General features: G+C 44.8%; 1 protein-coding gene across 4 annotated transcripts in view; it reads right to left on the bottom strand.

The window, feature by feature from the left end:
- Positions 1–16,745: 16,745 nt before the first annotated feature.
- Positions 16,746–24,905, bottom strand: part of LOC125442405 (phosphatidylinositol-binding clathrin assembly protein-like) — a 78,098-nt gene continuing 69,938 nt past the window's right edge. For all 4 annotated transcript variants that reach the window (XM_048513712.1, XM_048513713.1, XM_048513710.1 and 1 more), the window contains 5 exons: positions 24,836–24,866; positions 22,832–22,952; positions 21,925–21,981; positions 20,114–20,221; positions 16,746–18,825 (listed from right to left, as the gene is read on the bottom strand). In XM_048513712.1, coding sequence (XP_048369669.1) covers positions 18,811–18,825; positions 20,114–20,221; positions 21,925–21,981; positions 22,832–22,952; positions 24,836–24,866 — 332 coding nt within the window. In that variant the 3' untranslated portion in view covers positions 16,746–18,810. The remainder of the gene's footprint in view (positions 18,826–20,113; positions 20,222–21,924; positions 21,982–22,831; positions 22,953–24,835; positions 24,867–24,905) is intronic.

The following is a 24,905-nucleotide window of genomic DNA, read 5'->3' as shown; positions in this document are numbered from 1 at the left end:
ACCACCTGTCCCAGCCAACACCTCCAAAGCTCCCCTGTCCAGAGTCGGCAACCTCAACGGCAAGCCCCAACCCCCCCCCCCCCCCGCCCCCCGCTCAAGAGAAGAGGCCAGAGGAAGCAGGCGAGCCAGCAATTCCCTAGGCCGGGTTGTTTTGCTCTGACCTCACCACGCCGGAGGATCGCCACGTCGTGGGCTGCCAGTTGACTAGAGTGCACCTGCTGTTAACCACTATGCCACTGCTGCTCCTTCAGTTAAGGCTAGAACCAGAGGTGGGATCCAGCCGGTTCTCACAGGTTCCCGAGAGTAGGTTCCTAATTATTGGTGTGTGCCGAGAGGGGGTTACTAATTGGTGATTTTGCCACGTGGTTTTTGCCTTAGTTACGCCCCTCCTCTCAGCAGCAGCGCGCAGAGCTTGAAGCAGTCTAGCAGGAGGTGCACCGGCGGGCGTGGCAGCCTGCGCCTGCGTGCATTCGTTTCCCGCCCAAGGACCGGCGCAGCGGCTGCGTCCTTGCCACAGCCCCGCCCAGGAATGCCCCACCCCCGGAATGCCCGGCCACGCCCCCGTGGTGCCCCGCCCAGCCCCATTGGCGCTACGCCACAGTTTGAATCCCACCACCATGGGAACCTGTTACTAAAATTTTTGGATCCCACCACTGGCTTGAACAGACAGAAGGAGCCCTCACGCAACTGTCCTCCCCTGTTTCCACCTGTTTTTCAGAAACAACTGCACTGCCCAAGCGGAGGTCCCCAGGAAAATTTCTGAAAGAATCAGAGTGAAGATTTTTGTACAGTGTCTTTACCAGACTTCCAAATGCCTCGTCAGACGGCCAACAGCTCATTCCAGGACAACAATTATCCTCCTGACACTTGTTTATAACAAATAAGACTTTAGTGCATTACTTGAGATTATAGTGATTTGGGGGACAGGTTTTTTTTAAAGAAATAAACCCTCCAAGTTGCTAATCTTGCCTTTTCCTGAAATGCTTTTTCCCCCGTCTGCACAAATAAATAGAAACCCATTATTCGCAGCGGAAACATCACATGTGTGGTAACTTTCATCTTTCTGTCTCTGGGAGCCAGCACCCCGCTTGCAGCAGTGAGCGAACAGTTTCTGTTGAAATGTTAGAGAAAGAAAAATGATTCCTCTCCATGTACAATGTTGAAATTAGCCATTTAAACGGTTCCAGCATCTCTTCCTTTAGTAGGCCAGAATCTAAAACACCAGAGTTAGGTCTCGGAACCTTAAGCCAACGAACCGAGGTCTTGTCGAAGGCTTTCACGGCTGGATTCAACTGGTTGTTCTTCGTTTTCCGGGATGTGTGGCCGTGGTCTGGTAGATCTTGTTCCTCACATTTCGCCTGCATCTATGACTGGCATCTTCAGAGGTGTAATAAGAACATAAGAACATAAGAACTAGCCTGCTGGATCAGACCAGAGTCCATCTAGTCCAGCATTCTGCTACTCGCAGTGGCCCACCAGGTGCCTTTGGGAGCTCACATGCAGGATGTGAAAGCAATGGCCTTCTGCTGCTGCTGCTGCTCCTGAGCACCTGGTCTGCTAAGGCATTTGTAATCTCAGATCAAAGAGGATCAAGATTGGTAGCCATAGATTGACTTCTCCTCCATAAATCTGTCCAAGCCCCTTTTAAAGCTATCCAGGTTAGTGGCCATCACCACCTCCTGTGGCAGCATATTCCAAACACCAATCACACGGTGCGTGAAGAAGTGTTTCCTTTTATTAGTCCTAATTCTTCCCCCCAGCATTTTCAATGAATGCCCCCTGGTTCTAGTATTGTGAGAAAGAGAGAAAAAATTCTCTCTGTCAACATTTTCTACCCCAATGCATAACTTTATAGTGACTTCAATCCTATCCCCTCAGGACGTCTCCTCTCCAAACTAAAGAGTCCCAAACGCTGCAGCCTCTCCTCATAAGGAAGGTGCTCCAATCCTTCAATCATCCTCGTTGCCCTTCTCTGCACTTTTTCTATCTCTTTGATATCCTTTTTGAGATGTGGCAACCAGAACTGAACACAGTACTCCAAGTGCGGTTGCACCACGGCTTTATATAAGGGCATGACAATCCTTGCAGTTTTATTATCAACTCCTTTCCTAATTATCCCCAGCATAGAGTTTGCCTTTTTCACAGCTGCCATGCATTGAGTTGACATTCCCATGGAACTATCAAACTAAGGCAGCCCAAACTCCCTCTTCCCTGGTCTGTGACTGATAGCACTGACCCCTGTAGCGTGTATGTGAAGTTTGGATTTTTTTGCCCCGATGTGCATCACTTTGCATTTTGCTACATTGAACTGCATTTGCCATTTCTTAGCCCACTCACCTAATTTATCAAGGTCCGCTTGGAGCTCTTCGCAATCCTTTGTGGTTCTCACCACCCTACATATAAACACCCTACATTTGGTAATAGAACCAAAGAAGCGCGCCACACACCTGAAGACAGAGGTTGCACTAAACCAATATATGTATATATAGAACTTCCTTTTTAACAAATTCTAACACAACAATTCATATGGAACAAATATTTTTATCTAAGTTTGTAGGCATTCATTAATTAATAGACCATAATCATGGTTCAACAAACTGAAAAATGAATCATGTCTTCAATGTATTCCCACATAGGGGCAATAATCATCCATTTCCACAATTTTTCCATAGAATCAAAATCATATCCATTTTAGTAATGTTTTATAAAGTCAATCTCAGTCAATCTCTCAAACGCCTCACACGTTTCAAAGTGTGTTTTCGTTGATGTCTTCCTCAGAGGTGTATCACACAGAGAAGTGTATAACAGATCTACCAGACCATGGCCACACAGCCCGGAAAACCCACAACAACCGGACTCTGAGGTATTGATCAGCATTTATTGATGAGGTACTGAAGCACCATACTTGGCGATGCCAGTTCTGACTAAACTGGCACTCACAGTCCCCTTTATCCCCCGCTGAAAGCCCCCCTCCCAGTTTCCCAAGAATTTGTGAAAAACAGCCTTTGGAGCTGAAGCGCCCCAAGGTTGGCAGCAGATAGTGAGAGAGCCACTTGGCTGCACTGGCATAATGCCCATTGGGCAAGGTGGGCAGCTGCCCAGGGCATCACCTTGTGGGGGGCATCAAAATGCTGGGTTCGTTTTTGGGTATTTTAGTGGTTTTCCATTTTTGGCCTGCAGGGGGTGCAGTTTTTAGGCTAGCGGCACCAAAATTTCAGCGTATCATCAGGAGACTGTCCTTATGCTACCCCCCAAGTTTGGTGAGGTTTGGTTCAGGGAGTCCAAAGTTATGGACTCCCAAAGGGGGTGCCCCTACCCCCCATTGTTTCCAATGAGAGCTAATAGGAGATGGGGGCTACAGTTTTGAGGGTCCATAATTTTGGCCCCCCCTGAACCAAACTGCACCAAACTTGGGGGGTATCATTAGGGCAGTTTCCTGATGATATGCTGAAGTTTTGGTGCTGGTATGTCTAAAAATGCACCCCCTGCAGGTACCAATGTCCTGGTGCAAAAAAAAAATGGTCATGGTGGAGTGGCTGCCCATGGGGGGGGGGGCATCCAACTCAGGTTTTGCCCAGGGCTACAGTTTGCCCGGGGCTGCCTCGTTACGCCCCTGCTTGGCTGCCTGCCCCTATATAACAGATGTAATTCTTTCCTCAGGGGACAGAGGTTTCAGGGGAAGCCTAGTTTCCTACAAAGCATGTGAAGCCATAAAGTAAAGATCAAGGAGAGAATGCACAGATGGCAGTGGTTACGTATAGCAGGCTGGTTACATATATCTCAGAGCAGCATTGGTTTGTTATTTCAATCAGTTACATAGAGTTAGGAATGCATCTCAATCACCCAGATAACAACCCCCCCCCCCCCTCCGTAGCAGCTGCAACAGAAAGTGTGGTGGGGAGTAAAAGGCAGAGAATATTAGCTTTAGGACACGATCCCCTTCTTTTGCAGTGTGTAGTGAAGGGAATTGCTTCGCCTCTTAAATTAAGGACAACAATGTCAATGTAACTGCAAGAATTGCAATATTGATATAATCAAAAGGCTTTTACAAAGCCCACAAACTTGAGACTACCGGGTGTGATGAGATCTGTGACTGTCCGGGTCAATTGATGGGTGGAATTAAGAGCACCAGGAAAGGCAGGTCTGAGAGAGATCTCAGCAGAGAAACAACTGCATGGCCACGAGTGAGTCCCTTCTCGTGTGTCCTCGGACAGCTCGCTCTGTAGCAGGGAAGGGCCCCGCCGGCCACCTCGCAGCATCCCCGGGCTTACCAGGCCCCGCCCCCCGGCCGGACAGCAGCGATCCCCGCCACGGGCAGCGGGGACCCCTCAAGCCCCGCCCCCAACCCACGGCGCTCCCCATTGGCTGCGGCGCGAGCCGCTATGCAGATTAGACTCCCGAAGGGGCGTGTCCGCCAGAGTTGTCAATGGGGCGCCGCTACCTGGTCGGGCCCGCTGCTCCTGTCAGTCCTGCCGGCCGGGGGAGGGGGGCGCGCGTAAAAGAGCAGCCTTTGTACGCGCCGTGGAAAGTCAGTCAGCCAGAGCCCCAGAAGCCGTGCTTCGTGTGTGTATTGCGATGGCGGCGGGTCGTTCCGCTGAGCCAGAGGAGCCGCCCGCTTCTACGGTGGTCGCAATGCGTGTTCTGCCCAGGCGATGGCGCTCCAATGCCCCTCTGCACTGCATGGCACCCCCCCTCCTTAGCAATCCCGCTGGAAAATGAGGGTGACGATACTAACCTACCTTGCAATGCTGTCGTGCTGATTGCAAACAGCACTTTGAAAGGGCCCATTTCATCCTTAAAAAAATACCACTAGGACAGTGATGGCGAACCTATGGCATGGGTGCCAGAGGTGGCACTCAGAGCCCTCTCTGTGGGCACGCGCAAACAGAGTTCGTCATGGGTGGGGAATCGCATCTAGGCTGGCCTGGGCCGCTGGGCTCAATTATTAGCATTAAACCTAAGACCTAGTTTTGAGGACGCAGTGTAGGTAACCCAGTTAAGCGCTGTTAAAGCCCTTACACTGATTTTCATGTGAAGAATCTAAAGCGTGATCCTTTATCTGGGGAATAAGCCCTGGTTGCTGGCAATGGGGGGCTTGCTTCTGGAGTAAACCCTCCTAGAGGGTCGCGTGGATTCACCCGCTTGAAGAGTTCCATGGTTGCTTCAAAGCAAAGCCAACAACTACCACCAAGCTTACTCCTGAGTAACGCATGCTTCGGAGCCAACCATTTTTCCTAAACTAAAACCTCAGTATTCAGATTAAATTGCCGTGTTGGCACTTTGCTATAAATAAGTGGGTTTTGGGTTGCAGTTTGGGCACTCGGTCTCAAAAAGGTTCACCATCACTGCACTAGGAGATAGTGTTGAGGCCGAGCACTTGCTGCTTAGTTCTCCTCCCTTCTCTTCTTGATGCATTCCGCCCTGCTGACATGGAGGAGGTTATTTGTCACATAAGCACTGATCAGGTGGCCCCACCTGGCTCAGGAGAGCTGCCACCCAAAGGCAAGCCAAGGAAATCCTTGGAAAGCTGGGTCTCTGGATTGGCTTTGATTGTCAGATGGTGACCTGGATCATGGCTGTTGGGGGAAGGTACTTAATGCAGGCTGGTGTCCCACCTTCCACTGCCCCCAAAGATGCTCACTGCCCCACTGAGTCAGAGAGCACCTGGGGGGGTCATTTGAGGTGAAGAGGATAGTGGAACCTCATGTACCCTGGGCACACTCTGAACTGGGGCCCTCCAGCTGAAGTTTCACAGTGGTCGATTCCACACAGCAAATGTGTAATGGGTAGCATGTGATAAAAGAACCCGGTTTCCTTTCCCCCCTTTCACATGTATGCCGGAAAGGCAGTGACTGGAGCCCATAGAAACAATCCGGAAATCACTGAAAATCCTGGCAAGTTTCATTCAGTGGAGTGCAGAATCAAATCTGGCTCAGAACAGAGTCCACTACTCTTGATCACGCTGCAAATGCTTGTATGAACTATACCTGTAAATAGTTTGAAGAGAGATCTCATAGAGTTGCTTTTCTTTAGGGCCTAACCATAAAGTGAAACCAAGCTTTGGGGGGCCAGAATGTCAGAGCCCCCAGCTCCGATATGCAACTATCTTTGAGGGGCAAGAAAGACTGTAGCAAAAAAGAAAGAAAAAATATATCGAGAGATTTCCCTTGCTGTTGTTCTAATAAGTTGGTTCTGAAAATGGCCACTTTACATTAGGAAGATATACTCAAAGGAGCTGTGGAACAAACTACAGTGGAACCTCGGTTTTCATTGCCTTCGGTTTTCATCAATTTCGGTTTTCATCGATTTTTCCAGTGAAAAATTTGTCTCAGTTTTCATCGATTTGCAGTGAGGTGCAGGAGTTTGTGGAAAAAAATCACCTGGACAAAGCTGTTGCAGGCCGTGTCTGCAACTTGTTTAATGACAATGTCTTGCCCCATTTCAGACAAATCTTAAAGAGGCGTCAGAAACAGACCTCTTTGGACAGCTTTCTGGCGTGACATTGATCCACTGCCTCTGAAGCTGGTCCTAGTGTTATTGTTTGTTTCCAGCATTAAACACTAGGTTTATTCACCCAAAAATGTGTTTGTGGTATGTTTTTTGGGGTGCCTAGAATGGATTAATTGGATTTACATTGATTCCTATGGAAAAGTTTGCCTCGGTTTTCATCTGGTTTTGTTTTTCATCGATTCTTTTCAGACGGATTACCAATGGAAACCGATGTTCCACTGTATATATGAATTCTCATCTGTTTTGGGAAAAGAAACATTGCACATTAGGATTTTACTCTATGCAGAAGGGTTACATCGGCTGGACATTTCCCCACTCACCCCAAATTGCTCAAGTGAATAGACTATTTCTTATTCAAGTCAATCAGAATGGTAACATTGGATCTGACTCAAAAATAAGTTATCTGTTCCGAGTCTCCGCCTCCAACAGATGATTTCCTTTAATTGTATATAATTTTGTGTTCTACAGTACTTGGATGCCTGTTCGTTTTCCCTGAGTGCTTTAAGACATAGATTTTCACCAACTGCTTCAATCATATTTTTTATAATTCGCTTGACAGCCACCTTGTATCATCAGTTGTTTTCCTCTGCCAGCTGCCATTTCATCTTCATTTTCCTGATGTAGGTGTGTGAGGCTATCATAATCTACTGCCACAGCCTTCTAGTTCCTCTGAATCTCCAGCTTTTTTGAAAAAAAGAGGGGCAGGACAAGTAAAACAGTTTGGCAGAGAAAAACCTTCGCATGGCTGCAGCCTCAAAAAGATTCCATCGGCTGATCTTCCTGGTAAAGTTTGTTCCCTCTCCTGGACACACTGGAAGTGGTAGGCAGTACGTGTTGTAATACAGGAGAATAAGATGTGTCAAATTCAAAACAGAGGCGGAGCTACCAGGGGACAGGGGGTGCGAATTGCACCGGGCGCAAACCTGAGAGGCGTAAAATTGCCCCCTGCCCCCTTCCACACTTACCTTAGTTCAGCCTGAAAGCGGAGGCGGGAAAAGCGGCCTGTTCACTTGAGGCTGAAAACGGCCTGGTGGGAACTACACTTCCCATGAGACCTTGCGAGTCCCAAGGTCTGTTGGGAAGTGTAGTTCCCACCAGGTCAATTTTAGCCTCAAGTGAACAGGCCTCTTTTTCCAGTCTCCACCTTCAGGCTGAACTAAGGTGTGTGTGTGTGGGGGGGGGGGGCGGAAATGCAGAATGCACACCGGGCGCAGTATGGCCCAGCTATGCCTGATTCAAAATATGCGGTAAAGTGGAATGGCAGCCTTTAGCAGGAATGTTACAAGTTACTAGGACAGCCAAGAACATGCCTTTTAAATATGGCTTCAGTGCTTTAAAAAAAATTGCCCTTTTCAAAAAGACTTTCGTGCAGGTCCTTCAACTGACCAAAGGCTGGATCCAAAGTCCCTACTTTATGAAAACAAAGCCATTCCTCCGACCCACCTTTCTGCAGCCCCCCTCAAACTGCTAGAGGTAAATGTCAGTTTTAATTTTGGGTGTCAACAGAAGGAGGGGGAACGAATAATAATAATAATAATAATAATAATAATAATAATAATAATAATAATAATAATAAGAAGAAGAAGAAGAAGAAGAAGAAGAAGAAGAAGAGGAAGAGGAAGAGGAAGAGGAAGAGGAGGAGGAGGAGGAGGAGGAGGAGGAGGAGGAGGAGGAGGAGGAGGAGGAGTTTGGATTTATATCTCCCCTTTCTCTCCTGCAGGAGACTCAAAGGGGCTTACAATCTCCTTCCCCCCTCACAACAAACACCCTGTGAGGTCGGTTGGGCTGAGAGAGCTCCGAGAAGCTGTGACTAGCCCAAGGTCACCCAGCTGGTGTGTGTGGGAGTGTACAGGCTAATCTGAATTCCCCAGATAAGCCCCTTCGACTCACACAGATGGATATTTGAATCATGACTTTTGGAAAAGGAAAATGGAAGTTATTTAATGTAATTTGTTGCCCTGTATTTCAACACAGTCACCAAAACTGAACACATTGCCAATTTCAGACAGTTATTAAAGACACATCTGAGACACTTTGTGTCAAAGTTTATTTTCCAAAATTTGTTTCATTAACAAAATGGAGGACTCCAAGCAACAGTCGCCACCTCTGCCCTGTTTCATTCGCTGCCAAGCTATGAAGTGCCAGAATAATTAAATGCCAACTAAGAAAATCCTGTGCTTCAGCAGAAGTGGATGTCTTACTGGGGGGGGGGGGGGGGGTGTGGGGACAGGACAGGACACAACAATTTAAAACATCCTTTTTGATGGCTGATGTTATTATGTTCACATTCTGCAACTTGTTTGAAGGGAAAGTACACAGACATAATCCTAAATGAGAACGAGAAGAGTTGGGCAAAACATATATTTCTGAGCAGTTCAAATAAAAAATACAAAATACTCCAACAAGCCAGAATACTATTTCAAAGATGAAATAAAAACCTAACTGAGAAGCATTTCCACATAACAAAATACAAAAAAAATCTATAGAAATCCATAATGTATTTCCAAATCAAAATACTAAATACATTCATTCAATAAATGTTTCTCTTATTAACACTGGGACAAGTAAACGCGGAAACCCTTTTTTTCACAGTTGGAGAAGGATTTTAAGTGTACCTTATTTCTTTAAAAACACCAATTATGCAAAATTTGCTGAATCCATCCTGACCAGCTAAAGGCTAATTGCTTAAAGCTCCAGTCGCTAAGATCTCGCTTTTGTGGTGCCTAATCATAGCAACATGTAAAAACCCTGCAGGTCAGTTTGTGTTTTATTGGCTTAAAAACTTGTTGGTTACAGGGTATTCTTCATTTAGCATTCTAAAGTTTGGCAGTCACCGAAGCAACGGAACAGATCTCTTTTGGCAGCTAATACTGGCCTCAAAATGTTAGTGCCGCTACTCTCCGTGAGCAACTACATCAGATGACATTTTGCCCTGACTTATATTGACATGGTTGGGGGGGATTCTGTAGCAGCATGCAATATGGTTTTTTGTTTGTTTTAATTTAGCTTGCCTCTTCTGTCCCAGCCGAGAGACAGCTAACCGCTTTGATGCAGCAGTGCAAGGTAGTATGAGAACTGAAGTCATAAAATTATGCAAGTCTCACAGCCAATCCTCCCAGAGAGCAGCTTCTAAGATATGCATATGTTTTAAGATGAAGCAAACAGAAGCATTATCGTTTGGAATCCAGGGTGCAAACATTAGTTAATACTTCAGTGGGGTGGAAGGATACCTTCAGATTAGACCTCACATCGATACTGAGGGTCCCCCTGCCCCGCAACCAACTGTGTCAACTGATTGCTGACTGGGACAATGTAAAAACTTCCTGCCTAGTGTGGGTGTGTGTCTTATCTAAATCACTGTTTTGCATTTGTCCAGCCTTTCTCTCATCAGCTCTCTGAGGCTGGGGAACACTGAATGTGGCAGTGACTTGTTCTGTAGGGCAGCAAGGGCTGGACCCGCAGCACCTTCCGTGGAAAAAGCAGCTAAAGAGAAAGCATGCACACGGAACTGCTAGCGTTTCTGTCTTGCAAACAGAGAGCTGGCTCACCACTCAGTGTTGAGGGTTCAGTTAGCATAGGGCAGTGGTGGCGAACTTATGGCACGGGTGCCAGAGGTGGCACTCAGAGCCCTCTCTGTGGGCATGCGTGCACAGAGTCCAGTGGTGGCGAACCTATGGCATGGGTGCCAGAGGTGGCACTCAGAGCCCTCTCTGTGGGCACACGCAAACAGAGTCCCCCCCCTCCCCCACACACATCTAGGCTGGTCTGGGCTGCTGGGCTCAATTATTAGCAATAAACCTAAGACCTAGTTTTGGGGAAGCGGTGTAGGTAACCCTGTTAAGTGCTGTTAAACCCCACTGATTTTCATGCGAAGAACTGAAGTGTGATCCTTTACTTGGCAGTAAGCTTGGTTGCTGGCAATGGGGTTTGTTCTGAGTAAACGCTCCTAGGGTTGTGATTCACCCGTTGGAAGAGTTGCACGGTTGCTTCAAAGCAAAGCTACCAACTACCACCAAGCTTACTCCCGAGTAACACACTCCTTGCAGCCAACCATTTTTTCTAAACTAAAACCTCAGTATTCAGGTTAAATTGCCGTGTTGGCACTTCGCAACAAATAAGTGGGTTTTGGGTTGCAATTTGGGCACTCGGTCTCAAAAAGGTTCGCCATCACTGGCATAGGGGGAGTGCTGAATATCTGCTCAAAAGCCCTGATCGGTCTCAAACGTGTCGGGGAAGGTTGTCTCCAATCGTCAAGTTGGGTGTTACTTGCACACAAAATACAAAAATACCAAATACATCAAGAGGGCGGGGGGTGGAGGAGAACTATTCCAATACAAAACGATACATTTTCTATACAATTAATTCCAGCACACAATGCAATTTAAATTGTGTTTGGCGTCTCAATTTCAAACACAAGCATTTTCAATACTGCCCAGCTCTGAGAAGCACGTAAGGATTTTAAGAAGTCACCCTAACCAACAGTGCGCTCCTTCCAAATAAATATCCTAAAAAAGGCACAAACTTATTTTAGGTCGGGGGACAACATATGCCTAAAATGACCTACTGAAAGAACCAATCCAAGTCAACAGAAGTGTTTAGCACCTTGGTTCCTTTCAGTACTCTGGACAAATTGCAGCAAACGATTTTGTGAAAGAAAATGGTTATGTCAATGATTTCACTGCTTGCAAGAAAGAAAGTTCAGTTACAAGTGAAGGGGAACAGAAGACTGCACTAGGTATTACAATCTTTTAAAATAAAGGTGTATGAGATTATTACAGGGAAAATGAGATACGCAGCAAATATGTAAGCTGTACAAGATAGTCCAAAATCAAATGACATAATTCAGAGTAACATTTCTATTTCTAAGTAATTTCCAGTAACTGTAGCAACAACATGTACAGCGTCCGTTACTCAAAAATATAATCTTTACAACAGAAATAAAAAGGACAGCTACACAGATCACTGAGATGTCTTCAAAACGCAAGCTGCTCCGAAAAAAAGGTTTTCCCTTTTATGTACAAATAAAGCACTGATCCACAGTGCGTTCTACTCTAAATTTGTAACCCGCCTTTCCCTACCATATGTCAAAGAACCCAAAACCGCCCCAGGTACACCCTGTATTTGATGTTGAAATACAATGTATTTTAAAGGTATGCTTCCTTAAAAACAAAACACCAAAACTTCTATATGTTTTTACCACGTGCAAAACAACAACAACAACCTCTTTCACTCTTTGAAGTTGGAACTGAGTAAGCAGAAATGGGAACAAACGCTTTAGAAAGAACATTTCCAAATGAGGCATCCTTTAATGTCAGTTCATCCTGTTTTCTTTTTGGGGTCAAACAAGACAAAGCAGTGATATCTATGTCTGTTTCTTTTTGTATCATGTATGACGACTAATGGGGATTGCCTGGGAGTCCAATTTTCTCAGAAAAAAAGTATGCAAGTGAAGGGGAGTGGAATACCCTCCCCCAATCTCTCTACAAGCCATGCCTCTATGGTTCACTCCACCTTCCAACCTGGTGGGAGCAACTATAGTATAGCAAGCTTTATTGGCATAGACAACAGTACAACAATAATAAAAATGGATTAAAAAGCATATACAATACAGGAAATAAATGTTAAGTGGAAGGAAAACTACTGGCATTTAGTAATTTCCAGGAGAAAGTCTGCCACTATCGTACAGAGAGAAGGATCAGGGTTGTCCAACAAGTAGTGTAATCTAATTAAATCGGGGAGATTGGGTAAATGTAAAGGAATAAGATTCACATACTTGGATCTGATTTCCTTGAATCTGAGACAGTGTAGTAATTGGTGGTGGAGCCAGAGATTCAACTGAGCCATCATTACATGGGCACACTCTTTTAGCCTTTTCTTGCTTATTAAATCTACCATGTAACAAGGCAGAAGGCATAACATTAAACCTGGCGAGCATCATGGCTCTCCTTTGAGCAGGGTTTATTAAGCAATACAGGTAGTGTGCCAAGTGGCCCCGTTCAAATGGGAGGGAAAAATACAGGGGGGAGCACGTTTTCTTGGCTGCGGTGACTAGGGTAGAGAACTCTCTATCCAATAGTTGACCTTTTAAATGGGGGGGGGGAGCAACTGACAGCTGAAAGTTAAGAGGAGGGTTTAAGATCCACTCATTTGCATATGCTTCTTTCCGTGTCAAGATTGGAGCCCCACTCATCCACTCTGCTTCACAAGCAGAGGGTCTGAATGCGGACGTGTCAAACAGAAAAAGGCACCATTTGACTGGAGCCAAAAAAACAGTCCAAAACGCTAAGACCTACAGGGAATCTTTGTGGATGGGCTCTGGATGGGCTACTTTTTAAAGTTAGAAGCACCAAATTTGTATCATAGCTGCTGGGGACTCTCATCACAAGAACGTTTGAATTTGCTAATGATTTTATCAGTCCCCTGACCCAATCTTTCCCAAACTTGGGGGTTCTTCTAAGGAGACCATTCTTCTAAGTATTCTCACAATACTAGAACCAGGGGGCGTACATTAAAAATGCTGGGGGGAAGAATTAGGACTAATAAAAGGAGACACTTCTTCATGCAACGTGTGATTGGTGTTTGGAATATGCTGCCACAGGAGGTGGTGATGGCCACTAACCTGGATAGCTTCAAAAGGGGCTTGGATAGATTTATGGAGGAGAAGTCGATCTCTGGCTACCAATCTTGATCCTTCTTGATCTGAGGTTGCAAATGCCTTAGCAGACCAGGTGCTCGGGAACAGCAGCAGCAGAAGGCCATTGCTTTCACCTCCTGCACGTGAGCTCCCAAAGACACCTGGTGGGCCACTGCGAGTAGCAGAGTGAGGGGGAATGTTAAGTGGAAGGAAAACTACTGCTCGTTCTTATGTTCTCATGAGAGTCACCAGCAGCTATGCTGCAAATTTGGTGCCTCTAACTTTAAAAAAACACAACCCACCTGGAGCCCTGGAAAGATTCCCTGTAGAGCTGAATGGAGCTGAACATTTTTGGATACCCCCCCCCTAAAAAAGCCCATACAGGTAAGGGTGGGTTGGGGTTTTTCAGAAATACCTATTTCTTTTTGGCGCACACCCCTATTTACAAGCAAACAGGACAGAAACATGTTTAAAGAAGCAAGGCAGCAGCCCCTCTTCGCATTCTTTGAACAACAGAAGTTCAGCCCTAGCTTCCCAGCACTAGAAACCTCCCAGGTCTTCTTCAAATTCACGAGTGAATATAATAAAACTGTCATCCCTCTCAGAAAGCAAGAAATTGTGCAAATTAAAATCCAATTATCTCTACTTTTTGAAGCACTCAAGACTGGCTTCCTGGAATTTCAATATCCTGCTGGCTTTTTAAAAATCCTGAATGGTCGTGGAGTGTTGGGATTCAGCCAATCCCAACTCACAGTTTCGAAGAGAAATGTAGAACATGGTATTGACACAGTAGTCCTTATTTATATGAATGCGTATGTTTATTTTCCTTCTTCCCTTTGCAAAACATCATTTCCCTATAGCAGTGGTGGCGAACCTTTGGCACTCCAGATGTTATGGACTACAATTCCCATCAGCCTCTGCCAGTATGACCAATTGGCCATGCTGGCAGGGGCTGATGGGAACTGTAGTCCATAACATCTGGAGTGCCAAAGGTTTGCCACCACAGCCCTATAGCAATAGGAATTACAGCCCTGCCCTACCAATGCAATTATGGAAAATTACAAAAGCCGTATAATCTAGGATTTGTCTGGCCCTGACATGGATAGCCCAGGCTAACCGAATCCTGTCAGATCTTGAAAGCTAAGCAGGGTTGGCCTTGCTTAGTATTTGGATAGAGGGTCACCAAGAAATATCAGAGATGCTACAGAGGGGTAGACAATGACAAACCACCGCGGAACATTTCTTGCCTTAAAACCCTGCAGGGTTGTCAGCTGTGATATGATGGCCAAGGGGGGGGGGGTTGATCTTCAACCCAACGAAAGAGGAAGTTGCCAATTTCAGATTTGGGCCCAATGTAAACAATGGGAACTAAATCAGGTCATGTCTAAACCACCCTGGCTTAATTTTTACTTTAGCAGCCGAAATAACTTTTGACAAGGATGAAGGGTGGCTTAAAATTCCTGCACGGGCCAATGGCTCTAAAAAGCATCTGTCCAAACACAAACTACACTGCTTCACTAGCAAAAGTTTTAGGACTGCAGGCACAAACCCGCAGTCCAGGATTCATTTACAAAACCCCTCTCTTAATGAATGAGGAAGGGTGCTAAAACATATTATCCCTTCCAATATGTACATAAAGAGGAAGTTCCTCAAAACTGATATGTTTAAGAAGGCAGAATAAACTGGGCAGCATTTTCTTTTTATAAGTACATCTACTTAGGGACATAATTTAATCTGTCAATACATGAATGCCCAGAGAATAGGAAGGGATAAACTGTCAAGTATGTATAATGCATATCTTATTGGCTCTTTATCTTAAAAACATATATATATATAATCTAACATCTTCCAACAGTTCAATAACATCCACTAACATCACTGTAAACAACCTTTAGCCAACTGGAAGTTGAACGGAGCACAGCCACCTGTACTCAGTCGTTTCGGGCAAGAACAATACACGTGTAATTCCAGTCACAATTGCTCTAAGTGCATTTCCAATGACGTTAACAGCAGCTAATTATCTACTTGCTAGGTCTGCCATGAAACCTGTTGCTGCATTCTTGTAAACAGGAACGGCATGCTACATCCATCTCTTCAGAGGCAGGCTGGCTCCTATTCTCAAATGCAACACTTTCGCACGAGCAGAATAACACACTTTCCATCCACTTTCAGTGCACTTTGCAGCTGGACTTGCAAACAATTGTGAAAGTGGATTGAAAGGGCATTATTCTGTATGCTCCCACCCAAACTGTTCCACTGACACAGTTCTTGGCCTGTTTTGACTGTCAAGGTGCCATCGGCCACTTCTAGATGCTGCCTTGCCTTCATCCTATATCCTCTGACCTACCCAATCTGACGCCACACGCATTTTGCCCACCTATATAGTTCTCCACATGAGGCTGGAAACAGCTGATACAGCATTTTAGGATTAACGGCTGGTTGTAACCCTTGGGGCCTTCCCCACTCTCCATATCTGAGGAAAGAGCAAGATTGTTAAATGTCATGAAGAGAACTACTAGCTATGTATTTGCTCCAGAGTTTCAATGGTAATATTTACAGTTGGTGCACCTAACTGACCTGCATCATTGGGCCAAATATTCTTATTCAAATGAATAAACCAAGTATTGCCTAGAGAATTAGGAGATGGATTGTTGAGCAAGCAAGCGGCAAATTTCAACCTTAAAGGGCTAGAATGCAATATGGAAACTGCTCTATTCTTCCATGATCATAAATTGTTTATAAGAATCACAGGGTCTATTGGGCACCTTTATGACCACTGAAAGGAATGACCCGGCATCTCTAGCAATTTGCATTAGGAAACCGTGGAGCAAGTGTTACTGACATATTACAGAAAGAGAGCACGCTTTAATGTGTGTGAACTATCATACATCATGAAGATTCGAAAGAGAGGCAAATTTATATGTCCTCCAAAAACCTGTGCCTGATTAGCACAGATCAGCAAGAAATATAATGAAATATTGATCTTCATATCCAGGTATTTACATATCAAAATATATCAAAAGCGGGCGCGTGTGTGCGTATGTATTACTTAGATGTGAAACATTTGATTAATATGCATTGGGTCTGACTTTACAGAATTACATAATCGATTGAATAAAGTATATAAATGAAAGACCTTTTGAGTTAAAGCTGCCCTCTTTCCATGCAATTTCTGCTGCAGGGCTGCAGGCAGGAAACTGACGAAATTTCTGCTGCAATTTCTGCTGCAGGGCTGCAGGCAGGAAACTGACGAAATTAATTCAGCAGTATGACTAGAAACTACTCTCTGGGGATTATTAAAAAAAAATCTGATGCTTACTTTACAGTCCCACACACCACATGGTCACAGTTTCCAAGAACAAACATTTCTAGTTGGTTATAATAAAATACATGTTATTTAACACATGTACTGGTCTAAACTGGATCAAAGACTGAAAATTGGTTGGAAGCGAGATTATGCGATCCTAAATGAGGATTAGTTGAATTAATTCACTAGACTATCCACTAAAACAAGGCCTATAATCAGCTGCTCCAGCTTGTTAGGGCTACAATGAGTATTGGTTTTGGTCAAACCTGGAGAATACATTAAAGCCATAAGCCCTTTAAAATTCACTTTTCCACATTTAATTACTGTACATGCATCCAGTTTATGTCTTTGCCAGTACATGTCCAAGATTTTGATCTAAAACATTTTTCTCCACTTGCAACATTTAATCCATACAAAGTTAGTGGTTACAAATTCCAAACACATATGTAAAAAAAATGATTCTGTTTCTTTAAAAAAACCATGTTTAGTTTGACAAAACAAGTAAATCCTTTTTGAAGCAAGTTTTTTTTGTTTTGTTTTTTTACATTCTTGGCACAATATCAACCAACACAAAAAGACACTTAGAAAGAATGGTTTTCTTGAATTTGACACAGCTCGATCCGCAAAGTACTTCTTGCATCTGTAAACCCCTTTTCCAGGTGCACAAGCAGCACCTTGGCAAATATTTGGAAAATCAAACACAAGCGCTGCATTTTAAAAAAGGATGCTTTTAATGATAAAAGGGTCCAGCCTCAGGAAGACAGCCATGTTGGCACCAATCTAGACTCTTCTTGCCATCATGGGTACCTCAGTGGGGTTTCACTGTAGAAATGTGACAGGAGGAGTGGGATCTTTGTGTGACTTTGGACTGTCCTCAACACTTTTCCCATTTCTTTCCACCTCCCCTCTTAAGTGTGTCCTGAACTGCATTGTGTCAAATTGCACTGTAATTTAAAGACCATAATCCTCGTATAAAATTTGAGGCTGTTGAAAATCACGGACCGTCTTGGCTGCATCAGCCCCACTCACTGTGTGCTCTCCAACACTGCAAGAAGATTGTGTGCATCTCCGAGGAGAATAGTTTGAGCTTTAAAAAAAAAAACAGAAAAAAAAACCGAGCTAAATTTCTTCAGGAATATAATATTTGCATTTTGTATGCGTTACAAAAAGGAAGGGGGCACTCTGCAGCAGTGACGTTTTGCAGATAAAGATTTATAAATATTTACATGAGCACACAAACTCTCGCTCAGCTCCTTTTACGTAGTGAATCGGCTTTCTTTTCCTTTTCCTTTTGTCCCGTAACAAGGGTCTCGCACTATGCAGAACGGGTGGAACATTTTTCAGAAAAGTGGTTTTTTTTTTCCAGTTCTTAAAACTGAGAAGCTAAGAAAGAAAATGCTGATGCCACATATCTTATATAAAGGGCAACAAACTCGCCAAAACTTGCTGCTGCTGGCTGCGCATGGACTTTCTCCAGGACATGAAGGCTTTCTCTTGCTAGAATCAGGAATGATCCTGCTGCCTCTACACAGGGAAGGCAGGGGGATGGGAGAATCAGCGTCAGGAAACGCAGCTAAATGCCACCCATGCTGGAACCACGTTTGCTACTCCGAAATGCACGACTGCCCTAGGACCAGAGTCAGACGCCACGCTTCTGCTGAAGCGTAGCTCTGTCGCGCAGTGTGAAAAGACTCTGCTTGCCGCATCGGGGGACTGCGTTTCCTGCTAGTTAAGTAGATTCACAGCATTGAAAACTCACAGTACAAAATTTGTGAATTAGAAGAAGCTTGCCTGACGTGCTTGGGGGTGGGGGTGGGGGGGCAGGAAGCAGTTCAGGTTTCGTATGATATTGGCATTTATGATCATGAAAGAGTAGTTAATATATCAGGTATTGCTGGAGAGCACCTGAAAATTTATTGCTCAGCTCAATTTAAGTGGTGACATGATTATATCAGTGATAAGAGTTTGGGGAGGAAAAAAATAAATAAATAGAAAGCATCACACCCTCCTTGAAGCTTACTATGAGCGATCTACTCGCTGGGTGAGAAAAGGCTGCAAGGAATTCCTACGTAAGTTTCTCCTCTTCAGTAAGGGAAAGTCAAGACGTTTTTTTTTAACACTGCTGACCTTCAGCTTCACAATACTTCAGTTTTCCACTGAAAACAGTCTTGCGCAGTTCAAAACCAAACATGATTTCATACCATAGTGACTGTCATAAGAAGAATTTCTACAGCACAGCAATTCCAAGTAATTTATATTGTATGGGGAGCAGGTACGTGCCCTGGTGAAGACTGCTCTTTAAAGTTGTCTTCTTTCTACCAATATTTGGTTGACAAAGTATCTCGCTGCTTTGGCAGGTCTACATAAACTGTATCTGCAATGCAAAAAAAAAAGGGTTAAGTCAAATCAACAAACAACTACAACTAAGGTCAGCTCTGTCTGCTCAGTCTGACCCACGTGAATAACACCAATGGAGGAGTGAGTGGAGACGCAGACTTCTCGGTGGCAAGTTGTGAGTTACAAGCAAGCCGATCTTAGCCCGTGCACATTCATCACAGTGAATAGTCACCATTGAACTGACTCCAGTGAAGTGCATTTTAGATGCAAATAAGTCTGTTTACCATTCAGAATTGTTTTTCCGTGCTCCACTACAAGACAAAATCAGGAATTCCACTTAGTGAAAGCTGACTTGATTCTTGCTAATCACTATTCTAGGTACATTCAAAAGCCTACAGACCCGTAACGGAAGGAACCCACAACTGTTGCTTTAATAAGGATGTAACCAACAAACTTCTTGGAAATTCAACTTCCATGCCTTGTCTAAACCCAAGTGGTTCACAACAGCATTCAGTGATGACCTGTGATGGCCTTTATCAAGGCCAATGACTACTATACTGCCTATATACCACCTATACCTCTCTATACCTCCCAGCCCTCTTTGTACCTCCAATTCACACAAGTCTCCTTTTTTACTCACTCCCTTGTTGCCTCAGGGGTCTGCAACCTGCGGCTCTCCCGATGTTAATGGACTACAATTCTCATCAGCCCCTGCCACCATGGCCAATTGGAGGTAAGCCAGGTAAGCCAATTGGCCATGGTGGCAGGGGCTGATGGGATTTGTAGTCCATTAACATCGGGAGAGCCGCAGGTTGCAGACCCCTGGCCTAGATACACTCCCTTTTCAATGTCTCCTCAGAATTCCTTCACAGAACACCATATACTGCCTTTTTAATGCCTCCTCAGAATTTTGGGCTAGCTTCTTTCCCTCAATCACAACAAGGTCTGAGTATGTGTATAATGACTTTTCTTCCACTCTTTCGTACTTCTGCCTGTCCCATTCCACACATGCTTCCCGTTTTAATTTTACCACCCTTCCCTCTCCATTTCCCCTTCCCACTTAGTGAGCTCCTCCACTGCAGAAATTTAGACTGCAGGGTCCTCAGGACGCAGACCAGCATTTACCTCACCAGCCTTACAGGGACCAGTGTTTTTGCTAGTCTGTGCACTCCGTGCAAACAGAAAAACAGCCATAAAGTGCCCCAGGAGCTACTATCAAGAGCAGGATAATCCTTCAAACACCTGAAATGTTAGGAACAGCCAGCAAGATATTGAGATGTAGGAATTCTAAAAACGTTCCAGGCTCGCTTCACGGAACTGCTCACCTGTGTTCCAGAAATAGGTGCAAAGGGATTTGTTGGCCTTAGACCAGTCTGGGTATAAATCATGGGCTGAGATGCCATAATAGGAGTCGCTCCAATTTGAGTAGGTACCTGCATGTTACAAGGAAGCTGTTTATGTTTAGAGAGCTGTTTATGAACACCACAACAGTGTTTTAAAAGGCCACATAAGTGCCACATGCACACCAGAGGTCTTGAGACCAATGAATCGTCAAGCTGCAAATGACTTGCTCTACTGAAATCAACAGCAAAGTTGAGTGCAAAATCCCTAGTGCAACAGTGGTCAGTTTGGGCAGCCCTTAAAGCCTTCTGCTGAGGGATCAGGAGAATATTGTGCTATGTAATTTAAGCCCCATCCTCCAAGAGGAGGTCAGGTTCTATAAGGAGACCAAGCACTGAAGGCCGAGGTCTGGCACACGTGAGCTCAGGCACAGCCTGGGCACTGCATCTCTCTGGATATCATATGTAACATCAGAGGATATCATACATAACAACCCCTTCTCCGGGCGCCCCCTATCCCCCCTATGCTTCTCCGGGCGCCCCCTATCCCCCCATGCTTCTCTGGGCGCCCCCTATCCCCCCTATGCTTCTCCGGGCACCCCCTATCCCCCCTATGCTTCTCCAGGCACCCCCTATCCCCCCTATGCTTGGGGGTGCAGGGCCTGGGGAGGCCAAAATCTGACCTGCATGGAGGTCGGGGGTGGAGCCTTGGCAGTGAGTGCCCCCCATGTGACCAAAAGGTGTGTGCCCAGGGACATGGGTGACCCCCTGTCCCTACAGGCCGTACGCCTCTGCACGTGCCCCAATGTGGACTAGTCCTCCCCATCTTATTTATCATTTTATTAATTTTTTTCAGCAAGCCTTTATTGGCATAGACAACAGTACAACAATAATTTAAAAAACGGATTAAAAAGCATATACAATACAGGAAATAAATGTTAAGTCGAAGGAAATCTACTGGCATTTAGTAATTTCCAGGAGAAAGTCTGCCACTATTAATTTAAAACATTTCTGCTCTGCACCTTCAAAGCTTTCAAGACGGGTACAACACCATTAAAACATTCAGTTGAAACAAGATAGAAAACTGTAACGGTCACCAAACCACCTCAGGAAAAGATCTACAAAAGAATCAGCCACAGAAATGCAGCAATTACAGCACGTCGATTATCAAATGCTTGAGAGGTTCAGTGGTTGCCTAAAAGTAACCAAGTGGGTGCCAGTAAGATGTCACTGGAGCAGGTATTGCATAAAAGGGGTGCCACCATAGCAGAGGACCTCGTCCCAATCACCACCCACCTAACCTTGGAAGATGAAGATACCAGTAGGAGGGCCTCTGAGAACCATCTCAAAAGAGACACAGGTTTGTACAGGAGCAAGTCCATGCCATTTAGTACATCTAAGCTTAAAATCAGCACTTTGGCCATGTGGTGCCCCACAACAAACCAGAATCCTGCAAATATCGGTCAGTGCTTACAAAATTGGGTCTAACCAGCAGCACAGTGAGCAAAATCTAATTAAAAATTTGTCAGGGACAAAATTCCTTCAGGGTCGTATCAGACCTGTGGGCCATCAGCTAGGCCTCTGGCTCTGGCCCACACATGCATCACACTGCAGGACAATGATGGACAAGGCTAGGGTGTGATCAACGAGAAGACCTATCAAAGAATAAGCTTTCAGGACTATTTAGTCACTGCTAGCTAGCTGGCCTATAAAAATTACATTCAAACATCAAATCCCTACAATTAAAAACATACCCAAGCTTAAATGACACAGATTATAAGCAGAGATGATCTTACCATTCCGTACACAGGCACTTGAGGTGTATTCACCGGGTAGGTTACTGGAGCAGGTACCTTTGATGATTTTTATGAAAACAACAACAAAAAAGAAGTTACATATAATTTCCCTTGATGAACAGAAATAGGAACGCTCAACTCTGAATGAGGGGGTTATAGTGCCATATAGAACTTCTTGGAAACATATTTATGTTAAAGAGCTGTTTTCCTTATGACAAGGACATGGTTATAGGCATGAGTCTTTGTAGCTCAGAGCAACTGAAGCTTCAATACATTAAGATCGTACTCTAGCATGAACCGAAGCAACTCTTGTGGGCCCTCTTGTGGGTCTAATGTTTACATTAGAAGTGATGTAGTGGTTAAGAGCAGGTACAGTCTAATATGGAAGAATGGGTTTTGATTCCCTGCTCTGCTGCTTGAGCTGTGGAGGCTTATCTGGGGAATTCAGATTAGCCTGTGCACTCCCACACATGCCAGCTGGGTGACCTTGGGCTAGTTACAGTTCTTCGGAGCTCTCTCAGCCCCCCCTCCCCCACCTCACTGGGTGTTTGTTGTGGGGGTGGGGGGAAGGGCAAGGAGATTGTCAGCCCCTTTGAGTCTCCTACAGGAGAGAAAAGGGGGATATAAATCCAAACTCTTCTTCTTCTTCTATATCACTGAATTTTATTTAGAAGACATTACAGTAGCTCCCCAGGATTTTTACAGCCCTGCTTCATTGTGACATCATATATAACACAACCCGACCTCCGATTTATTTTGTCTCTAAATGTATCTGTTGGGATTCAATAAAATGTTATGCCAGGACACTGTTTGTATTCTCTCCAGAAGCCGGTATGTTTTCAAGGAGGCTCAAAACGATGACAGCACCCGAGTTAAAAGTAAAACACACGGATGATTCAAGAGTTACCATCTGTGGAGCTGGAGGAGTCGGGACCGGGTTCCATGTGGTTGAGGTGCTCGTTTTTGCTTGCCAGTGCGTTCCGCCGGTCAGTTTCTTCTCTGTAGGCTGATTCCACTGCATGTCGGATCTAACGATAAATGGCACAGCCGAGGGGGTCACAAGGGCAAAACAGCCCCCCAGAGAAGCTGCTGCTGAATGTGAAACTGTTCCATTAGCCACCCGCTTCTTCCAACTTCCTTCATACATTCCATTCCCCTGGATTGTTAAGGTCACACAGCACACACCGTCTACTTAATATTAACACCTCCCACAGTTCTTCCCCTCATTATTTCTAGGGTTCCTTGGGATCGACTGAACAAGAGCAACAGAACTGCTCACTTGCTTAGTTTTGAAGCTGGAGCTGTGGCTGCCCTTAGAGGGCAGAAGCTCTCAATGGGTTCAGGAAGCCAAGTGTCAGACAAGGAAAATGCCCATTCTGGCCTGGCTCAAAAAACCCTCTTTTGCCGTTGTGGTTAAAGTTTGTCTGAATGAGGAGGTCATTCAGTGTGCTTTCTGGGCAACCTGGTCCAGCAAGCAGGGCAGTCAAACATGGCTCCAAACACTGGCTGGGCATCACGTGACCAGGCACATGACCACTAGTTAATTCTGACCATGACAGGGGAAAGGAGAACACACAGCAGTTATATAGTATTCGGTGTTCAAAGTGCTTTGTGTACATTAGTCATCCTGGCACTAGTCTACCATTCAAAAATTAAATTAAAAAAAATTAACTACCATTAAAAAATTAAAATATTCCCATGAAAGTACTCTTCACATTGAATTTTGTAACGCCAGAATCTTACACTGTAGTGTAAAAGGTAAAACTGAGGGATAAAATCCATGCCACTCTTTAACAGAATCAGGGCTCCTTAAAGCACAGACAAACTACTCAGCAAATTCTGCGTGCACAAGGTTCTGAGTCTGTGTTTCTGAAACAGTATGATTGACGTCTATAAAATTATGCATGGGGATATGATTGAAGTCTATAAAATTATGCAAAGGGTAGAAAATGTTGACAGAGAGAAATTTTTCTCTCTTTCTCACAATACTAGAACCAGGGGGCATTCATTGAAAATGCTGGGAGGAAGAATTAGGACATGTGATTGGTGTTTGGAATATGCTGCCACAGGAGATGGTGATGGCCACTAACCTGGATAGCTTTAAAAAGGGCTTGGACAGATTTATGGAGGAGAAGTCGATTTATGGCTACCAATCTTGATCCTCCTTGATCTCAGATTGCAAAGGCCTTAGCAGACCAGGTGCTCGAGAGCAGCAGCAGCAGAAGGCCATTGCTTTCACATCCTGCACGTGAGCTCCCAAAGGCACCTGGTGGGCCACTGCGCGTAGCAGAGTGCTGGACTAGATGGACTCTGGTCTGATCCAGCAGGCTAGTTCTTATGTTCTTATGTTCAGTAGCTCTAACCACGCAAGCCAGAAGGCAGCCCACTTTTCAGACAAAGGGAAGTGTCTGGAAAAGGTGTGCCTATTCTGAGTGTTGACTACATCCTTGAACTTTGAATCCTGCCCTACATCTTTCAATAATAACATGAGGTAGGTTCAAATCCAGAAGCACCTCAGTGACCAACAAGATTTTGGGAGCTCCCTTTGCCAGATAGAGAGCCCTGACTCGTGAAGGCTCATACCCCCAAAATCTTGTTGATTTCTAAGGGGCTACCTGACTTGAATCTAGCTCCTGAAGCTCTTCTATTGCAGACTAACATGGCTGCCCTCTGAAACTATGGCTCATTCCACACATGCAGAATAATGCACTTTCAAACTGCTTTCAGTGCTCTTTGAAGCTGTGCGGAATGGCAAAATCCACTTGCAAAGGGTTGTGAAAATGGTTTGAAAACTCATTATTTTGCGTGTGCGGAAGGGGCCTATGAAACATTATAGTATTATTATAGTATTATAGTATTCCTTTTTTGTGAACACAAACAAATTATAAAGTAAAAAATGAATAAGTCTCACTTTTTGGATGGTGTTCCTCCAAAGCCAAGGTCTGTAACAAAAACAAACAAACACACAAGCCAAAAGGATT

Source organism: Sphaerodactylus townsendi, linkage group LG13 (genome assembly GCF_021028975.2).
Source record: "Sphaerodactylus townsendi isolate TG3544 linkage group LG13, MPM_Stown_v2.3, whole genome shotgun sequence".
NCBI classification, from domain to species: Eukaryota; Metazoa; Chordata; class Lepidosauria; order Squamata; family Sphaerodactylidae; genus Sphaerodactylus; species Sphaerodactylus townsendi.
Note: the sequence above shows the minus strand (reverse complement) of the source record. Positions and strands in the feature narration are given on the sequence as shown.